Source organism: Myodes glareolus, chromosome 23 (assembly GCF_982192425.1).
Source record: "Myodes glareolus chromosome 23, mMyoGla1.1, whole genome shotgun sequence".
Lineage (NCBI taxonomy): Eukaryota > Metazoa > Chordata > Mammalia > Rodentia > Cricetidae > Myodes > Myodes glareolus.
In genome coordinates this window covers 14,342,626-14,363,485 of record NC_142048.1, presented here as the reverse complement: position 1 = coordinate 14,363,485, position 20,860 = coordinate 14,342,626, and the positions used below count along the sequence as shown (strand labels likewise).

Sequence of the window (20,860 nt, the reverse complement as noted above, 5' to 3'; positions counted from 1 at the left end):
TATAAGAATATCTACTTTGCTTTCTTTTGTTTGTCTGTCTGTTTTGAGACAGGGTTTCTCTGGGTAGCCCTGGCTGTCCTGGAACTTGTTTTGTAAACCAGGTTGGCCTCAAACACACAGAGATTCACCTGCATCTGTCTCTCAAGTACTAGGATTAAAGGCATGAGTTACCACCACCATCCAGCACAAATGTACTTCCTTATTTGGGAAAAGCATGTACTTTCTCTAAATTTTACTCTTAACATAATTAAAAATATAGTACATTCATACATGTTTTATATCTATGGAAAACGTTATGATTTATCTAACCTGGTATATATAATGCAAATGCAAAGAACAAAACACAGAACAAACTAATGTGGTAAAATGCTAAGATTTCTGGAATTCAGATAAAGTATAGAGTATTAATTAATAATAATAAGTATTGCATTTTCATTTCTATAAGTCTGAAAATTCTTTTTTCTTCAATGCTGAGAATTGTGGGTGCTAAGTGCCCTGAAATTATTTAAAGAATCTACTACAGAGATAAAGAACTAGCTCAATCAGTACCCTGAGTTCAGATCGCAGAAGCTACCCAAAAATCCAGGTGCAGTAGTGAAGTATTAGGGAAGCACAGATAAGAGGATCGATCTCTGGGGCTTGCTGGCTAGTCAATTAGCTAATTCTAGTCAATTAGCAAGGTGCACGCTTAGTGAGAAACACTGCTTCCCACTCAAAGGGAAAAAAGAGGAGGACTATCAAGACAAGAAAACAACTGGAAAAATGTACAAAGATACAAAAGTACTGACTGCTCTTCCAAAGAAACCAAATTCGGTTCCAATAAAATCACCTGTAACTCCAGATTCAGAAGGATCCAATGCCCTTTTTATGGCTTCTGAAGGCAGTCACACACATGCATGAGTGGCATACACTCATGCAGAGACACACAAAAAATAAATTAATAAACGGATGGATGGATGAATCTTTAACAAATAATGAGGTGGAAATTGACTGAGGAAGATATAACACATCAATGTCTGGCCTTCACATGTAGTTGCACACACACATGCACAAATAGAATAAATGCACTATACAAACATCTCATGCATACATAAGTCAACTATTAAATGTTCTACAAGCTCCAATACTTTTGTCCCTGTATAGCCCTTATCTAAATGGAGCTAAAGAGCTACAGACTTGTAGTTTCACTATTTTTCTATGCAAAACGCAGAACACCAGAACTATGAAAAGCATATCTAAACTATCTGTCTGGAAGACAGGCATATGGAATATCTATTTCTCGAATACACTAGTGAACTAGAAAGTAGAAAAGGATTGCTGTTCTCACTTTTATGAAATAGGAAAACAGGAGCACAACAAACACTTCTATTCATAATCACATGTTTTGGATTTACTCTATGGAAACTATTCTAACTTGCCAATTCACAAAACTATTCAACAAATCAAAACTTCAAAAAACCAAAACTCTTCAAGAATTCAAATATTTTCTTTAGTATGGGATAACTCTAAATGGTTTGTGTGTACTTTGTTCCACCAAACACACACACAAACTAAATCATTAAAAAGAGGAGGAAAGGACACTTTAGCCTATTCTAATACATCACAGAAATGCACACACACCCCGCATGTCCTAACATTAACCACAGTCGTAAAGCATTTCAAATGTGTCATTTCTTTGTATACAGTTCAAAGCAATATATGTATGTGTATAAAAGGTTTTAATTACATATGCCAAAATGACAGAAATGGAAATCAATTACATGTATATTAAATCTTTTAATAAGCAACAGATTAGACATTACCTTTCAACATTGTCTTACACATGAAGAAGAGAAGTTTAGACTCAACTTGAAGTTCTCTTAGACTTAGAGTACACTCTTTTACACTAAAACAATATTTCAAGAGTTAGCTAATATTATATGGCTTTTCTAAGATTGATATATACAAATAAGCTCTGGAAAATAAAGAGGTCTTCAAGGTTAAAATAGATTAGTCAGACCTCTGCGCTTCCTTGATTATGCCTGCCTTTGTCTTCAGCAAAAAACTGCCTCTCACAGGGCAGGATAGGTGGCTCAGTGGTTAGGGGCAATGCCTGCTTTTCCGAGGTCCTGAGTTCAATTCCCAGTAACCACATGGTGGCTCACAACCATCTATTCTCTTCTGGCCTGCAGGCATACATGGAGGCAAAAGGTTATACACATAATAAACAAATCTTTAAAAAAAAATTTAAAAATATGCCTCTTACAACTGAATTTTATTGACCTAAACTTACAGGATGTCATTTCTCAATGCAAATGGTGCCCTCATTTGCTTATCTGTAAAGGCAGTAATGGAGGAGTAGGAGAATACATTTTGGAACTATGAATGAAGTTCCATGACCATTATTTCCTTATCCTGTCCACATACATCCCCTGAACATCAGAGACAACTGAAAAGGGAAAAGAGTAGAACACTAAAAAAGTTGGTATTATTGGGGCTGGAGAGATGGCTCAGTACTGAGAATCACTCACTGCTCTTGCAGAGAACCTAAGTTCAGTTCCCAGCACCCACACAGAAGCTCACAGCCATGTGTAATTCCAGGTCCAGAGTTTATGATGCTCTCTTCTGGCCCCTACAGGGATTGCATACATGGGACACACAGACAAACATGCATGCAAAACACTCATACATATAAAATAAGAATAAATTTTTATTCAATATTATTTCCAAGTTTCAAATTAAGAATTCTGAAAGCCATACAAAAGAGAAGATCATAAAAGCAAATACTTCGAGCACAAGAGATGACTTTTCTAGAATTCATAAGTCTATAAGGAAAATAAATGGCTTAGAGTTTCTGCAAGGAGCCATATGAAGAACCCATCTCACTCTGTCACTTGAGATGTGCTGAGGAAAGATGGGAGAGAACCAAGTTAACAAGAGTCAGACTCGTGATTGGCTTCAGCCTTTTCCATTTCCTGTAAGTGAAATATATAGACTATATTTACTTATAAGCTGGCCATATTAGTTTACATGATGAGTTTTTCATTCATGCTTTCTGAAAGTCATATCATTAAATGCACAATATACCACTTTTGATGAGTTGTTTACTATATTTTCTATAATGTACTATAACTCAAACATTTAGATCACTTTGACCATTGCAAACAGTATCTGAATTATATGTATATCTTGGTCATCTTTTCCAATTAATTTCAACTTTTCCTTGTCCCCTTTTTCAAAACCCACTCCCAAATATTAAAACGGTTAAATAATCAAGTAATTATCCTCATCAAAGGGACACTGTTTGTGTAAAAGGTCCATATTAATGTAGTGCACTTGGTATCCCTTTACTTCTCTTCTAGTACCACATCTTCAGCTTTTAAAGAAAACTTTTACCCCATGAAGTCTGCAGTCTTGATCTGGAGATCTATCAGATACATGCCTCAGTCAAGAAAAAAAAAAAAGTGTAGCTTGCTGTCCAAGCACTAGGCACTGTATTTCAATTCTCTGAGGGACAGGTGGAAGAGAAAAGAAGGAAAGGAGGGAGAAATGGATAGAATGAAAGGGAGGGTCCATCACAACTAGCTGCTGGATATATAAAATTCAAACAGACTGATACAAAAAATGAAGCCAATTCATTTTAACAGCTAAACTATCAAATGGAGTAAGCTTGCTCCTGCTACTTAAACTATACTAAAGACCAATACACTAATGCCCCCATGAGCCTGCAAAACACACACACACATACACGCGCACACACACACACACACACAGAGAGAGAGAGAGAGAGAGAGAGAGAGAGAGAGAGAGAGAGAGAGAGAAACAAATACACTTCTCTGGAGGTTTGCCCACCAAATATCTGTGCCTGCAAATCTAGTATCTACTTATAGTCACCTACCAGTTAAAATTCAGTACCAAAAAAAATCTGGACAAATATTTTCCTCCAGAGGAGCCTAGGAAAGAAATCCCATGGCCTTAATGTTAGGTTTTAGAGAATCAAATTCCAACTTTGTCACCTATTCGCTTTGTAAACCAGCACACATTACTTATTAACTTCTTAGCTCATAGGTCCATTCTGTCAGCCACTCTTAGCTTAGAGGCCATTGTGTAGACCAAAAGCAGGTAAGTATTAAGAAAGATTAATATTTGACAGATAAGAGGAAATAAAAAATACAACCTTTAATTTTGTTAAAATGTTTGGTGTCTAAGACTTCACTAGAGTGTATTATATTATGATATTCAACTAATATGATCAAATCATATAGTATTAATCTTAACCCAAAACATTGACAGTATGTAAAAGAGAAAGGAGGGAAAAAAGTATCTTCTACATTTAGGCAAGAAATTCTTCAACTGTAAAGGTGGTGGGCGGAAGTCTCAAGTTTTTAACTAATAATGATTACGCTAATATATAAACAAAAGCAAGTCGCTTAGAAGTATGATCAACAACATAATTGGGGAGATTTCATAGTTCAAATATCAGCAACAGTGAAAGACTTCACTGAGTAGAAAAACTACTCCACTAATGAACTGCAGAATGGCCTGTAAGTGACTTCACCAATTAACCTACTAAGAAGGCTTTTCAGCGGTTCTACAGCCATAGAACTGATTAACACTCAGACACCCATGAAAATAAAATGCATTATTTACTAGTTATCTGTAACCTAAACACTTATCTGTAGAAAATTTAAGTCTAACTGCTCATTGAAGAAACATTTCTAATAGAGAAAGAATAATCTTTCCAACAAATAATCCTGAGGATAGCTATTCCATGCAAAAGAATGAAACTAGACCTCTACTTCAACCACACACCTGAACAAAAACTCAAATTGATCAAAAACGAAAATTAAGATTACCTAAAAGTGTATAAAACCATTAGAAGAAAATATGAGTCTTGTGACCTTTACTAATTAGGCAATTAGTAAAAACTCCTGGCACTTGTTGAATTCAGATGTGCAATAGAGTGTTCTTAGTACAGTTCTTCCAGTACAACACTGTAAGACAGAATTATTCTCCACCTTGTAAATTTGAAAAAACAAGAATAGAACACTATGAAACAAGATCAAAGTCACAACGTAAATAAGTAGTGAAATAAGTACCTATGCACTTTCATTCCAAAGTCACTGCCACTGTATTAGTAGGGTAAAAAAATAATCCCATGATTGGTAAACTTATACTTTACAGTAAGTGGACACCTTTGTCAAGAGTAGGTTCAGAATGATTAGTCAATGATTAATTCCTAATTACTTAAAATGAAACAAAGTAAAGAGTTTGTTGATTAATTTTAGAAAATAAAGATAGAAATAGTGAAATGATCAGGATTTTTTTTTGAAAATTTAAAATTTAAATACTATGGGCAATATACATCAAACAACAGGATCTTGCTTATAACAGTGTTTGAAGACAAAAAATAGTGCAAAATCGAACATAAATAAATTTTTATTATTTTTTATTATAATTTATTTTTCCTTTGTTTAAACGAGAAGCCTACAAGATACCCTTTTGACAACAATAATATATTTTAACACCTGTATTTCAAAAGTTGTACAGAAAGTGGAGAATTATGTTTTCAGGAGAGAGGAAGACCAAACTCACAAAGAGAGTCAGAGGCAGGAGATGAAATACATCCACCTCTCTTCTTCACTGCACATCATAAAACTGTGCTCTAAATTTTGATGCAACAGAAGTAATCATCCTCTCAGCAGCTCTTTACTCCTACAGCATTTCTTCATCCTATTCTCTTCACCACAATGCCTGGCCAATCCCCTTGTTCTTAGAAAATGGCCTACTTAGTAACACATGCCAAAAGGGAACTTGTCTCTTCCTCTCATAAAGAGCCACAGGAAATTCAGTCTAACCGCAGTTCAAAGAAATTAACATCCTTGACCATTTTTTTTTCCAGTATCAAAGTCCTAAGCCCAAACCAGATTGAAGCGCGTGTCATCTGAGGCTTGTACATGAACTGTGAGAAGAACGAGACCTTATGATGGGCAGGGTCAAATTATCTGAATCAAACTATTAAGTTTTAGCTGCTAATATTACTACTGTAGCTACCAACAGTCTCCACAGTGCCTACTGGTAATATATATAAACAGAGCTTCATAAGTAATTCAAATAAAACAATAGGCAGTCAATGTTTTTAAAGGCTTTTTACATGGAGTAAACGGAATGTTAAAGCTGTCCCGACCAACCCCACAAAAAAGTCCAGGAAATGGTGAGTTGGCTTGGTACATTAAAATTACTATGAAGTCTGACAAACACGTTTGATCCCAAGAGAGGAACTCACTTTCCACAAATGTCTCCATGAACATGCCATGGCACATGTGACCACCTGCCTCCTAACACACACAAAGAAAATAAATGTAATAAATACAATTTTAAAAAAAATCAAAACTACAAAAAAGGAGCAGCAGATGAAAGGAATTCAATCCCAAAAAGATTTAAATGCCATAAAAAATGAAGAAAAGCAACATAGTGAATAAAACTAGCAGTACAAATAAATCACGATTTTCTTCCTGAAAGAAAAAGAAAGTGACAAATTATGAAAACCTGGTTATTTCTACATAGCAAATTTACTCCCAAAGATGGCTATTTCTAAAACATAATCTTAATCTCTAATCAATTATATATAAAGATTTCTATTTTGAACCTACTCGTTCTTCTAGTCACTAAAATACATACTTAGGTAAAAAGTTTTATTTTACTTTTATTCTTTATTCATTTCTCTTATTCACATTATTTTACTCATTTATTCTGTTCATTATTCATATTTATGCCACCTTAAAAAGTGGTGCTTAAGTCCAATAATTATCAAGAGTTAACTCCTGGCTCCAGCTGGACCAAACATACCCATGATGATTTTATCAACACCCTCTACAAGTCTATACTTTCAATTTTGCCTCTTTCCTCTTTACCAGCCTAGAGCTCTGTTTCTAATTTTGCCCTCATGGGGAAGCTGATTCACTTTTCTTGATTTAAGTTCCTTTCCTATCCATATCACCAGTCCCTTTGTGCTGATCTATGGCTCCAAAGGGTCATAAATTACAGAAAACAAACACATTCTCACCCATAGAAACTGGAGCACTACAGTGGGGTCTTAAGGCTAAGAAATAACTGACTTGTATTGTAAACACATATTGTTTCCTAAAACCATCAGCTTATACTGACAGAGAAAGTCTCATCAAAGAATGGGGACAACATCTGAGCTTCTAAGAGCGGGCTATGCCTTCAGGATGATGCCTGGAAAATAAAGTCACAGAATTTCTTTTTTCCGTTTCTCTCCTGGTAATATCTTTATGTCTAGTTTATCATTACTAACAAATGGATGTTGTCATCTCTTGGAGAAAGTATGGCCTGTCTGGTTTTCCCATGTAAATATTGAATAGCAAATAATGTGACATTTGAATAAACACTGTTCAATAAGAGTATTACTAGAAACCTGATGATAAGAATAAAGAGAAAGGAAAACAAGGAAAAACAAAAAAGCAACAACTTCAGGGAGTAAAAAGTTATAAAAAATTATTCTTTATACTTTTAGTTATTTCCTCAAATGTTCTAACATTATATATATAAATAAAATATTATATAAATGGAAATAGTATAAAAAACTCACAAAGGAAAGCACAATATATTGGGAAATGATATTTAAATAGTTTTTTCTCAAAATATAAAAAGCAACCTTTTACTAACACAGAATTCTACAGAAAAATATTGCAACTGTTCAGAATCTCCAGGCACAATATAACAAGCAAGTATCTGTTGAATGCATTGTAAATTCTAAATTCTATGGAACTTAAAACTATTATCAGAATACAAAATGTACTTTAAATTTGCCTTATTTACCTTGTAAACACTAATAAACATTGGGATTAAACCATAAAGTTTATAACATCAAGCAAATAACTCAAACTAATACGGCTCATACATGAAGTCAGCTAGCCAAAGAATGTTTGTTGAAGCTCATTTACTTCTAGAACAACAAATGCCAACTAGTCTTTTTAAAAAATAATCAGTTTAAGAAAATGAGCAAAAGAGCAGTTTAATTAACTAACACCTAATTAATTTTAAGGAGACCAAGGCAGAGCCTGCCAAAAGATGAACACCATTACACTGAGTGCTCATCTGTTTTCAAAATACTGACTTACATTCTGGATGCATAAAAAAGAGCTCTAAATTGTTTTTTCATATCAAGTTGTACAAGATACCTATGGGAGACAATACAGTATGTCAATTAGCTAAGACATTAAATGAAAAAAACATGCCAAATCAAAAAATTGTTCTTTCCTGCTATTTTTAAATATTTTAAAATACAACAAGGAGCGTTTACTATTACGCTGTGGTGCAAAGTCTACACGGTAATTGGCAGCAGCCAAAACAGAATGGTATACTCGCCCTTGATTTCACTGTGTAAACTAAAGAAAATATAAGTTTCCAAAGAAAGAAAAACACGACTTTGAGGTGCCAACCAACCAGCAGGACTTTAGCTAGTGTAAACGCAGCTTATTTCTGAAGTTAAACGGAGAGAATGTTCACACAGAAGATGGAGTCTGAGCCCTATGTGATCTGAAGCAGTGCTAATCTGCACGGAGCAAACAATCAGCGAGGCCGGCCCTGCTGGGAAGGTCGCATTCTCCCACACCAACAAGGCAGGGCAACTAAGCAGCACACTGCAGCAAGAGGACAACAGACAGCCTGTTCCCAGAACCGCCCGCCCAGCCGCATGCACGACACCCCACAGAGGATTCAGAGCAAGGGGATGCTCTTACCTCTTTTATGTAATTCCCTCAAGGGAATATTGTCTCCTCCCCCGTCATAAGGCAAATAGGGATCAGAAGAAGCATCCATGATCAGAATTTTTTAAAGAAGAAAAAAAGAAGAAAACAAGAGAAGCTTGCTAGATTAAAAATACGGTGGCATTTTTCCTTCCCCTGCTACAGCAGGCAAGGAGATGCCATATTTGATGCGGTTGGAACTGTATAGTTCGACTGGCTGAAGCAACTGGGTTCTTCCACAGTGGATGATGTCATCAAAGGGAAATTATTGCAGCCTGGTTGCTAGTGGCTACAATCTAGCCCGGCTTAGAGGCAGCACAGCCTTCTTAATCAGGTCCTGCTGTGTACGATGACTAAGCGCCAAGTATAACAGACGAAACTGGTTTGAGAAATTTAAAGCGCTCACAACATAGTTTCAATAGTAAGATGGTAGAAACATTTATTTTTAGTTTAAGAAAATAAAAGACATAAAAAGGTAATTCTAGATGCAAACAATGACCCTTTTCATGTCTAATGTAGGAAAACAAAATCAACACTAAAAGGGTATGGTTTACAAGTGTACTAATTTATGCATAAATTCATGAGTCATAACGGTGAAAACTAAAACATACCAACAAGTTTCTCCAGAGCCTTGGCTTTAAGACTATACTTAATATTCTTTTAATCCTTTTAGGGGAAATGTAAATGCTGAGTCACTGAGTTGAAGGAAAGGTGTTTTATCCTTTACTAATTCCCTCCAACAGACTCCAGCTCCCTTCCTTCAACCCCAGCAGGAGACACTAGTTTAAGGAAAAGGCAAAAACTTATGGTATACTAGGGACTCTCCTATGTGCCAGTTATGAGGAAAAAAAAAAAGGATTGATTATGTAGGAGACTTTCTGTTTTGTTCTGTTTTCTACCTTCAGAAGATTATGTGCTTAAGAAAGACTTCAGTAGTAAAATGTATACCAAAGTTAGCTACTCCCACTGTCTCTTTTAAATTTTTTAATTTTAATTTTAAGTTTAGGAATGTAACTTTTTGTTTTGAAAATGGCCATTCCAAACATAACTAGTGCTCATGTGTGACAGGGGCTCAGAGATTATTCTAAGGGGAGTCCTCTGAGTGGAGCCGTCTTCTAAAAGGCCTGTCATGTAGCACACTTATTAAATAAAAAGAATGACAATCCACCATGGAAAAGCCCACGGAACTTGGGCATAAGGGTCTATAAAACATGTTTTCTTCCGTCTTGAATGAGACAATCTCTAGGATCTGCTCCAACTCTGTATCTGAAAATGTCAGGTAAGAAAGAAGATCTGTTCACTTAACATGGTGTTTTCAGTGATCCTGGAGTCTTTGTTCTCCCAACTTTGCTAAGGTAAATAGGTTTCTATATTTCTAAAGCTTGAAACTCAAATAAACAGCTTCTTACAAAAGTCCACATGAAATTTGGAAGTCAAGACTCAGGAAAAGAATCCAGACCAGAACTAGTATGACAGACAGGGTATTATATTTACTTAACCCTGGTGTGAGCCATCAGCATTTAAAACAGGAATGGATGTGATACTTTTTTTTCTGTGCTTTTCAAATTCTCTTTGAAAATTATATTTTAAGCAAGGAAAGCTTTGACAAAGAGTCAATTTTATTAAATTAACTTAATGTAAATTTGGTCACTTGATGTTCTTTGGTATAATATATACTGCATAGCACTCATGGTCAGCTCACCTGTATGAGACTATTTCTTTATAAGTCTTAGATGCCTTATCAAACCATGAAAACCCTTCCTACAAACTTCCCTGGTATTTGGGCACACTCTCCACACTTGGGCATAATGAATGAAGAGGACAGTACTAGAGAAGAAATATCATATCTGTGAAATGTTGACAATGCCAAGTAAATTTTGTAGCCATATTGACTTTTCAAGATAAAACATTACGTGCATATGATATATATGTATATAGTATTCTGCCACATTTGCATAGAGGTAGTTTTAAAATGTGACAAAGTTTATTTAACACCTGTTATCACTGAGCAATGAGGCAGAAGAGGAAAGCTGGGCTTTCATTCAGTAATTATCAGACATCAGTCATTGAGGAGAAGATCAGGAGGCTGAACCCAAGGCCTCCTGCATGCTGAATATACGCTCTAGCACTGGGCTGCATCCCTGGCACTTCATCATCACAAATAGATTACTTTTATAATAATGAATGTGAAGATTTTTTTTTATTTCAAAAGTAAACTGTTCATGCCTAACACAACTCACAGAAGACATTTTCTCTTCAGACATATTTGGAAACACCAGGCACTAAACTTTAATTTACAGTGAGCCCTCTTCCCTAAGAGAACACCAAGGCTTTCAGAAATGCAATCCATTAAAGCTACACAGATGGCTGCAGAGTTCAAACCACTAAACAAAGAAACATTGAGAGGTCTAAGAAGTAAACCCTACAATCAACTGAAATGACCAAATAATTCTATGATATTCATAACTCATAAAGGTTTAGACTCCCCAGCTAGCAAATACACTTTCCAGTCACACTTTAGAAAAGGACAAGGTACACTGGAAGGTGAAGCAGGAGAACTGTGACCAGGTAATTAAAATGAATTATAATTAAGGTGTGGTGAAAGGGAGGGGAGCAAAAGATAAAAGTCCAGAATTCTTAAACGTGGCAAGCATGCAGGTAAGGCTCAAGGGGGAAACTCCGAAGAACCCAAATCACGGACTGAGTAGATAGCACACACAGGACTTGCAAACCCCTTTCTAGTCAAACACATCCTAGATTCCAATCTCAACCTTATATGAAAGTCTGGATCAATCAGACTATTTATATTGTGATATTGTTATGGTCCAGGCAGCTGGTCATATTTAACACTAATGATCCAAGAAAACTACCATCTTTCTGTTAAATTTCAAACCTGGGACAAACAGTTGAGGTGCCTACTAACATAAAGCTGGACCTGGTCGACAGGTTCTCCCAGCACCCTCAGTCCCTGCCTACCTGTTACAGAGTATGGCTGGCATTCCCCACCCTCTGCCCTGAACTCTCCAGCCCAGAGGCAGGGCTGCCCTTCCATCAGAGGTTCTTCCCTATATAAATCAGACATTTTGGTTACCCACCCCTTTCTTTTTGTATCTTTGGCCTCCTGGCCTCCTCTCTCCCCTCCCTGTCCCACATGGCCCAGCTCAGCCTGGTCATGTCCACTCTGGACTCTCCCAGACATCCCTGCCTCTGACTATGCTCTCCGGCACATCTACAATAAACTTCCTCCTTCACCACACCTAGAAGCAATCATGGCCTTTCTTCCTTTTTATTTCTTTTTTCATTTACTTTTAAAGACATTATTTCAACAAATATACATACATTCTCTCTCCCTCATGACAAGGGTTGAACACTGACAAACACTGACTCTTCCTGAGTGACAATGCAAGCTGAGCAAACTGAAATTACACAATGTCTACACTCTGATTACCATGCAATAATACTATAAAATTGCTTAGAAGTAGAACCCAGACGTTCTCCTATGTTTGGAAATTATGAACTATACTTCTAAATAACCCAAAGGCTAAAGTAAACCATTGTAGAAGTTAAAATGACAATTAATGATGATAACCAAAGATAACAGCATAAAAATTCAATAGTATCTATAGAGATTTACAGCCTTAAACGCACTCAAATGAAATGGAAAGCCAAAGAGCTAACCATCTATTTACAGTTACGTTCATTACTTACCAAGAGCTAACCATCTATTTACAGTTACGTTCATTACTTACCATTTCAAACAAAAAGTTTCGTAAGTGGTTTCACTGACTTTCATACTTCTAAGCACTGCTTATAAGAAATTACCAAAGGCTGGAGAGATGGCTCAAAAAGATTAAGAGCACAAGCTGCTCTTCCCAAAGTCCTGAGTTCAATTCCCAGCAGCCACATGGTGGCTCACAACCATTTATAATAGGATCTAGTGTCCTCTTCTGGTCTGCAAGCATACATGCAGACAGAACACTGTATATATAATAAATAAATAAATAAATAAATCTTTAAGGTTGGGTGGTGGTGGTGCCACCCTTTAATCCCAGCACTCAGGGGAGGCAGAGGCAGAACTCTCTGTGAGTTCGAGGCCAGCCTGGTCTACAAAGCTAGTTCTAGGACAGCCAGGACTGTTACACAGAGACATCCTATACACAGAGACATCCTATCTCGAAAAACAAAGCAAGCAAACAAACAAAATAATCTTTAAAAAGAAAGAAAGAAATTTCCAATGTTCATAAATATTCCAAGCAATTATCGTAATCACATATGTAATCGTGCTCATTCACTGGGAAAAGTTAATTCGTTATGTTCATTCCTTCACACCTAACCAAGGGGTAGAGTAAATACAACACAAAACCTTCCTATTTCTGCAGGGCTGTGATGTCATCTGCAGATGGGATTTAGGTGCAAACAGCCAGGTCGTGCAGTGTAACAAAAAGCAAGCTCACTTCTTCCCAGTGAAGCCCACTCAGAGTTTTTGGATCTCATTGTTATTTTAGGCTCATTTTATCCAGGCAGGCACCAACAGACCAAATTCTTTCTCATAGTACATTTAAAACATTCCAAACTGCAGCAGTGCAATATTTTAACATATTTAATTATCCCTAAATGCATCGCCTTACTGTTAGATAAATGAACACATTTGGGCAATCCTCTGTTTCTACTAACATTAAGTAGGTTGCTCTGAATACACAGCCTGGGGATATGAGTGCAGAAAATGTTTACAAGGGAACTGGCAACAGAGTGAAGGCTATCAAATGCATGAAGAACATGACCTTGCTGAGAATAAGTACCAGATGAACTTTGGAATACTTTATTTCTAAAAATAATTCTGAGTCGACCATTTGAAAGCACCTGGACTTTTCTCCAACAAGCAACCATTTAAGAAATAGGCTTGGCCACTGTGCTACCTAATTTTATGTCAACTCGACACATGAAAAAATACCTCCATAAGGTTGAGCAATAGGCAAGCCTGTAGTGCACTTTCTTAATTAGTGGTTGACGTGGGAGGGTTCAACCCATGTGGGTGGGACTGTCCCTGGGCTGGCGGTTCTGGGTTCTATAGGAAAGGCTGAGCAAGCCAAGGGGAACAAGCCAGTAAGCAGCCTTGCTCCATGGGCTCTGCATCGGCTCCTGCCGTTGGGTCCTGCCCTGTGTGAGTTATGACTCTCACTGCTTTTAATGATGAACTGATATACAAAAGTGGGGTGAAGCAAACCCTTTCCTCCAGCTGCTTTGGTCACAGTGTTTCATCACAGCACTGGTCACCCTGACTAGGACACACCTATCACAGCAAGGCAATTAGAGAGGCAGCAGTGAAAAGCAGGAAAAGAGACATAACAATGTTAAATGCTGTAGGAATCCCACAAACATCTGCATTCACGTGCACATACAATGCATATAATGCACATATAATGAAAAGTAAAAATTAATTTTAAAAATGTTTCTGTATTTATTAGTCAAGGTTCTCCTGAGTCACAGAACTTATATGATATATATATATAATTTACGTATATATAACTTATAAAATGTATGTTATTATGGGATGTGTGTGTATGTATTGTGTGTGTATGACTTATGGGCTGCAGTCCAACAATGGCTAGCTGTGAATAAAAAGCCCAAGAATCCAGACGTTGCTCAGTCACATGAGGCTGGGTATCTCAGCTGGTCTTCTACATATGGTGGAATCCTAAGAAGTGGGCTCCAATGCCCACTCTGTGAAGAAATGGATGTGCTGACAAGGTTAGGGTAAACTGGCAAAGAACGAACACACCTTCTTCCGTCCTTGATTTTCCTTCCAGGAGAAGGTGTGCCTTCAGTCTCAAGATTTGGATCGAAGAAAGGCATGTTGTCTTCTAGCCTCAAGATCTGGATAACAAGTGTGCTGTCCATTTCTGGATTATAGCTCATTCCAGATATAGTCAAGATGACAACCAAAAACAGCCACCACAGTTTACACATCAGACTCCACAAAGATTCCTAGAGTACGGCCAGTGAGTGTATGTTGTCTAGTTTGACATTAGAATTTCACACAGTGTGGACCATCTCACTTAGTACAATAGTACTACCAATGCTATTTTAGTAGACACCAAGAAAAATAATACAGTTAAAGGCAACTTGTTGTCTCTCAAAGTCAGCACGCATAAGCATTAAATCTTTAAAATGCTGTTGCCAAATAAAATGACTCTAACTCAGAATTTCTTTCTTGGATTTCTGAGCGACACCACAACTTTCTACTACAGAAATTTTCTTTTGGTCTTAAAATCACAAGTACCCTGAGCTAACTGGCTGCTCTCGGATTTCTGTGCCAGAGTTTCCTACCTGAGGTGTCAGCAAACACAGACCTTCATTATTATTCATAAAAGCAACCAACTCCAATCCCTACCTAGCATTTCAACTTTTATCTTCTAGCAACAATCTCTTTTATTACAGTGCCCTTAATTTTTCATACACTATATTTTGGTCATATTTTCTCCTCTTCCAACGTTTCCCAGATCTGTCCTACCTGACATACCCAAATTCTGTCTGTCTGTCTGTCTGTCTCTCTCTCTCTCTCTCTCTCAAAAACAAAATAAAAAGCCCATAAAAAATACATGGGAGTCCATTTTGTATTGGCCAACTATCCCATGGGGCCTGCCCTGGAGTTTGCGTGATACACCCCTGGCACTGCACGGGGAGTTCCCAGCAGGCATCAAGGGCAGACAGCTAGAATGCTGCCATGACTGTAGCACACACCAGATCACGGCTTTCTTACCTTTACCCTGGACCTCTCAGCACCTGCACCTCACACCGCCAGAAACCCCTTCTCTCACTGCCTAGCTCTAGTACTCTCAGTAAGTTGCTATCACTTACAGGGGAATTCCCATGCTAAGTTGCATGATTTAGATCTCAGTTTGCTACTTCTTCAATCCCAGGCTATTCCTTCCTAAATACCCATTCTCTGCTCTCCAGACATTGTTCCTCTCTGGAGCATCAAGCTATGAGGCTTCAGCACCAGCTGCTTCTCTGCCTCCAAGTGCACACTATACTCAAGTTCCCATCCCATCAGTCCACCGTTTCCTTCTTCCATTTGCCTTAATTGTATTATTTTTCAGTTTTAATGACAGACATGTCACTGGTTCTACCATTTAAATGTTCTCACATTCAACATCCCAAAATAGCACATCATCTCTCCCTAGATAGCAACAACCTCAAAACAAAGACCCATTCTCACTTACACCACTATTCTAAACATTTACTCACCTTGGTCTCTGGCCCATAAAGTAGCCTAATAATTATTTGTGAATTGGAAAAATACATAAATTAAGTCTATAAAATTGAGTGTGTGTGTGTGTGTGTGTGTGTGTATTTATACTAACATAATTATGTCTGAGGTCATGGAAACAAGTTAAATCTAAAAAAAATGACCAAAAACTAAATATAATAACCAAGTTAGGTGATTTGTATTTTCAACTGTCAGGTTCAAAGAAAATAAACTCCAATTCCCAAAACTTCAAAAGGTAGACTATATATCCAGAAATTAGCTCAAACTGAACTATAAGGTTTCTGGTAGTTAGATAAATGGCAGCATTCCTCAGGAACTTGGGAAACCAGTTCCCATCTGCTAAAAGGAGTCATCCTCCTTACCCTTTCCTCTGGCAGAAGGAACAGAGGACTCTCCACTGACATATACCTGTGGTTACACATAAAACCCATGCCAGCCTCCAGGCTCAGTCAGTATCACAAGTATTTATTAAACATTTCAAAGCTCCCCCACAACCCCAGTCTCTTGGTTCTCCCCTTCGCCTACTCCCCCCAGCTACTCACCCCCTAATAGCCTGCTATTCTCTCTGTTCTTACTCTGGGTTACTCTTATTCATTCTCTCTGTCCGCTCTATTCTCTATCTCTTTTTCATTACAAAATATTTTTATTGGTTATTCAGGAATTTTACATCACGTACTTCAGTCACACCGACTTTCCAGTCCTCCCAGGTCTGCCTGCTCCCCGACCTTTTTTAACACCCCCCCCCAAAGCCAAGTCCAATTTGTGTTGCCCATGTACTCAGTGGAGCATGGTCAAGCTTCCAATGGCCAGCCCCTTAAGGAAGGCTGAGTCCTTCCGTACCTGAACCTGCACACACACACACCCAGAAGCCATCAACTGTGGAGAGCTACACTTCAGCAGTTTTCTCACAATTTTACAGTTCTCTTCCAAGGCTTTGTCTAAGCTGTTACGTCTTTGGGAAGAGTGGATTAGGAGTTGTCACAAAAAAGCCTTCTATGTCCCTCTTCCTGTCAACTGTGAGCGTGCAGCCACTGTATCTTGCTATCCAGCTGTCTCCACATTCTCTTCCCCTCTCCTGCTTCCCTAGGCCTGGCCACATTCAGTCTACTTTCTCTGCTCTGGACTCTTCTGGGTGCCTTTGACTCTTCTCTCATGTCTACAATAAAAAACCTTAATCATATCATGGAGTGGACATGGTGGCAGTTTCTTTACTGTGCCCCCTTGTCCCATTTTAGAGAACTGGAATTTCCTTTAACGTAGCATCAACTTTATATTTTTCTTAATTCCTCATATTCTCTACAAGCTTCCTTAGATTTTATATTTAAAATTTAACTATTTCCAAACATTTGGGGGGGGGGCAGAAAGGATAGGGATATTGAGACAGGGTTTCACTATAGCTCTGGCTAGTCTGAAACTGGGTCTGCAAGTACATGCCATCAAGGCTGTGGACTTTGTATGTATGTGTATGTATGTATGTATGTATGTTATATATGTATGGATGTATGTGTATGTATGTATGATTGTATCTTTCTGGGACTTGAACCTGGGAACCTGGACATGCAAGGAAAGCACTCTACCACTAAGCTATATCCCCAGACTTTTTCAATCTATCTTTAAAAGCAAATTTTATTTCAGAATAGAAAGAGCATGAGTATTACTTACTCATTTCCCTACTGTTAATACTTTATATTTCCATGGTATATTTGTCAAAATTAAAAATAACACTGGTAAACTCCAAACTTCATTTGGACTTTAGATTATTTTCTGCACATTCATCTTTGTAGTCTAGACTCCAGTTCTGAAGACCATCCTTCACCTTAGTCGTTGACTGTCTCCAGATGTGACTTGAATTGCTCAGGTCATGTAAAATGTCTACTCTTCTTTACCTTTTCTGTTTTTGTTTGCTTGTCTGTTTGTTTTTTGGTGACTAAATTTTGATTACAGACCTTTGGAAAGACGAATACAACGATGACATCTCCAGGCACATATGATATCAGTCTCAACTCATCTGTGACATTAACATTCATCATTTGACTAACAACATTTGCCAAGTTTCCCCACTAAAACATTTCTTTTTCTGCCTATCTCTGACTCTATTCTTTGGAAGTGTCATTAAGTCAAGCCCACTGTCAAGGAAGAAAGATGTTGGAAGTAAGCTCCTTCTCCATGAAGTTGGAAAGCTACAGAACTTTTTGGAATTCTTCCTCAAACTAGACTCTTACCCCCAACCCCCATTGATAACATAGATATGGGCTCACTTCATACTTACAATAATCCACATTCTTTTCCTTGTGCCTCATCTCAGTCTAGCTCTGCCCAGTAGGGGTGCTTTCAGGCTCCTCTGGCATGATTCCAATAGGTTTTAAAAGTATTTTCTAGTTTCTGACACTCTAAGATACTCTAGCCTCATTTTATATTTTCCCACACCAGTCCTAGACCCAACATTTTTCCCCACAGCAATCCAAGTCATTAGTAAATCTTTAAGTGAATCATAAAATGCTTTTATGAGTTCAGGACAAGCTATCAAAATGTCATGGCAATCTATTTGATGGCTGGGATGTTTAAACTTTGGATATGCCAAAACTGCCACAAAGGATTCTGAGGTATAAAGCACTTCCACAATTTCTTCTTTCATTTTTCTTCCTAAAACTGGTCTAAACCACGTATAGTGGCATATGCCCTTAATCCCAACATTCAAGAGGTAGAGGCAGATGGATCTTTATGAGTTCAAGGTGAGCCTGGTCTACATACTGAGTTCCAGGGCAGCCAAGACTACCAAAGGAGACCCTGTCTCAAAACAAGCAAGCAAGCAAGCAAACAGTGAAACTAGTCTGAACTGAGGAGCTGGCCTAGATTCTTCTCATTTGTCAAAAAAGGAAACTGAGAAACAGAAGTGATAATCACTGCCAGTGTCAGAAAAGCCCTTAATATACTATACTCTGCTTCCCACCGAAGTCTCAAGTCTGTCACTTTTCCTCCTGAACACCACTACCTTTTGGTGGGTTCTTGTCTGACGCAGTTATGACAGCATAAATAACATCCTACCTCCCACCCAAATGAATATTCTATCCATTTCTATAGGTAACTAGTTACACCAAACTTTTCTCTATAAATTTATAATGATTCCAAATAAAAAGGAAAAAAGTCCCTAAAAACTATAAAATATGAATAGTTAATTGTTGTTTAACAAAACTGCATTAAAGAGCTCCTCTTACTTGCATACAAATATTAGCTATTATAAGGAAAGGATAAATAATCAACATATATGGTTGCCCCTGATAAACTTATTATCTTCTTTCCCATGAAGTTTGAAAATAGGAGGAGGATTGGGAGTTCAAGCCCAGCCTTAGCTACATAGTGAATTCAGGTTAGCCTGAGTGACTAGAGATCCTGTCACAAAAACAAAACAAAAAAGTCAATTAAAATGCATCAATCCTAAGAGAATTATGTACAGAAGAACATAAACTACTTACGAACCAAAAGGAACAACTAGAATAATGTTACTGAAAAAATAAAATTTAAAAAGAACTTTCATATTGGAGTAGGACTAGCAATGAACAACAAAAATAAGGATGAGGACAGCAAACACTACAGAGGCAATGTGGGCAGCTACAGAGGAAGGGCCACAGCGGCGCAGCTGGAGATAAGATTAAGCTATACAGAGGTTCTAGGAGCTAACTCAAAGAACAACCAGTATTGTAGGGAAAGGAGCATCCAGGGACTAGGTCCTGGAGAAATGCCAGATACAAGGCAAAGAGCCCATTTACCACTAATAAATATTTAAATTATAAATCAACTTTACGAGCTGTTGACAAAATACAGTTTATTCTCTTATAATAACAAATGTGCCGTTATCACGGACATGGACATTTAAAGTCATTTTTTAAAATTCTGTAGCCAAATTGTTATTATTTGAAAATCACTAAAACAAATAAAGAAAAATGTAGTCAAACTCCATAACCAAGATAAAAAACATCACATTCAGGTATTGTTTCCAATCTTGTATGTGTCCCTTTAAGAGAGAAGCTCCACCCACTCCCTCCCATGTCCACCTAACCACCTAAGCAAGCAGATCTTCCAGCCTGAGCTCCTTCCTTTCCCCCCTCTCTCTGGAAGAGGCTGCTTCTGCCTCTCTCCCTTCTCCTCACTTCTCCCCCGACCCCATTTTCCCCCTATCCCCCGCTCTTCTCCTTTCTCCTCTCCCCTCTTCCCCCTTCCCCTCCATAACCCATTATAAATAAATACCCACTTTCTCTGCATGGTGTGCCTAATAGATCTCTTTCTCTCACCTGCCACTTCTGGCTGTTAACTTATCTTGAAACAAAATTCACTGTGTCAAGTGGAGATCTATATGAACTCTTACAAAATGTCAGTGAAGTTAAAACCATTAATACTAACACACTTAAAATTTTATTGCTAGTGTAGAAAATCAATATACATTTAGTAACTGAAACAACATAAACTCATTCACTTACAGTTCTAGCGAAATCAAAAATCCAGGATCAAGGTGTCAGCAGGAATGCATTCTTCCTGGAGGTTTTAAGAACAAAATCTGTTTCCTTGTTTTTTCAACCTTCTAAAGGCTTCTTTCGTTCCTTGATTCATGGCCTTTTCTTCCAACCTCTCAGCCTCCTTTCTAAGTCTCCTACCAGTGACACTGATCCACCTGCCTTTCTCTTTTAAAAGACCTCCGTGATTACATTGGCACCACCCAGTCATTCCAAGCTAATCTCCCCATTTCAAGATCCCAGATTCAATCACAAAGTCCCTTTCATCGTTGCTGTAAGATATTTACAGGTGCCCGGAAGTAGGATTTGGCGAGTGTGGGAGGGTGTGGGAG

At 37.7% G+C, this 20,860-nt stretch overlaps 1 protein-coding gene across 6 annotated transcripts in view; it reads right to left on the bottom strand.

Annotated features, from left to right (window-relative positions):
- The window catches only part of Clcn3 (Cl-/H+ antiporter 3), a 74,340-nt gene that overhangs the window by 32,145 nt on the left and 21,335 nt on the right, over positions 1-20,860 (bottom strand). The window contains exon 1 of one of the 6 annotated variants that reach the window (XM_048455731.3): positions 20,496-20,795. The exons of 3 other annotated variants lie outside the window; for them this stretch is intronic. Coding sequence is in view for 2 of the 3 variants with exons in the window: in XM_048455729.3 (XP_048311686.1) it covers positions 8,745-8,823 (79 nt within the window). In the remaining variant the exon portion in view is untranslated. Of the gene's footprint in view, positions 1-8,744; positions 9,025-20,495; positions 20,796-20,860 lie in introns of those variants that run through there. 2 more of the 6 variants (XM_048455729.3, XM_048455732.3) reach the window with 2 other exon arrangements.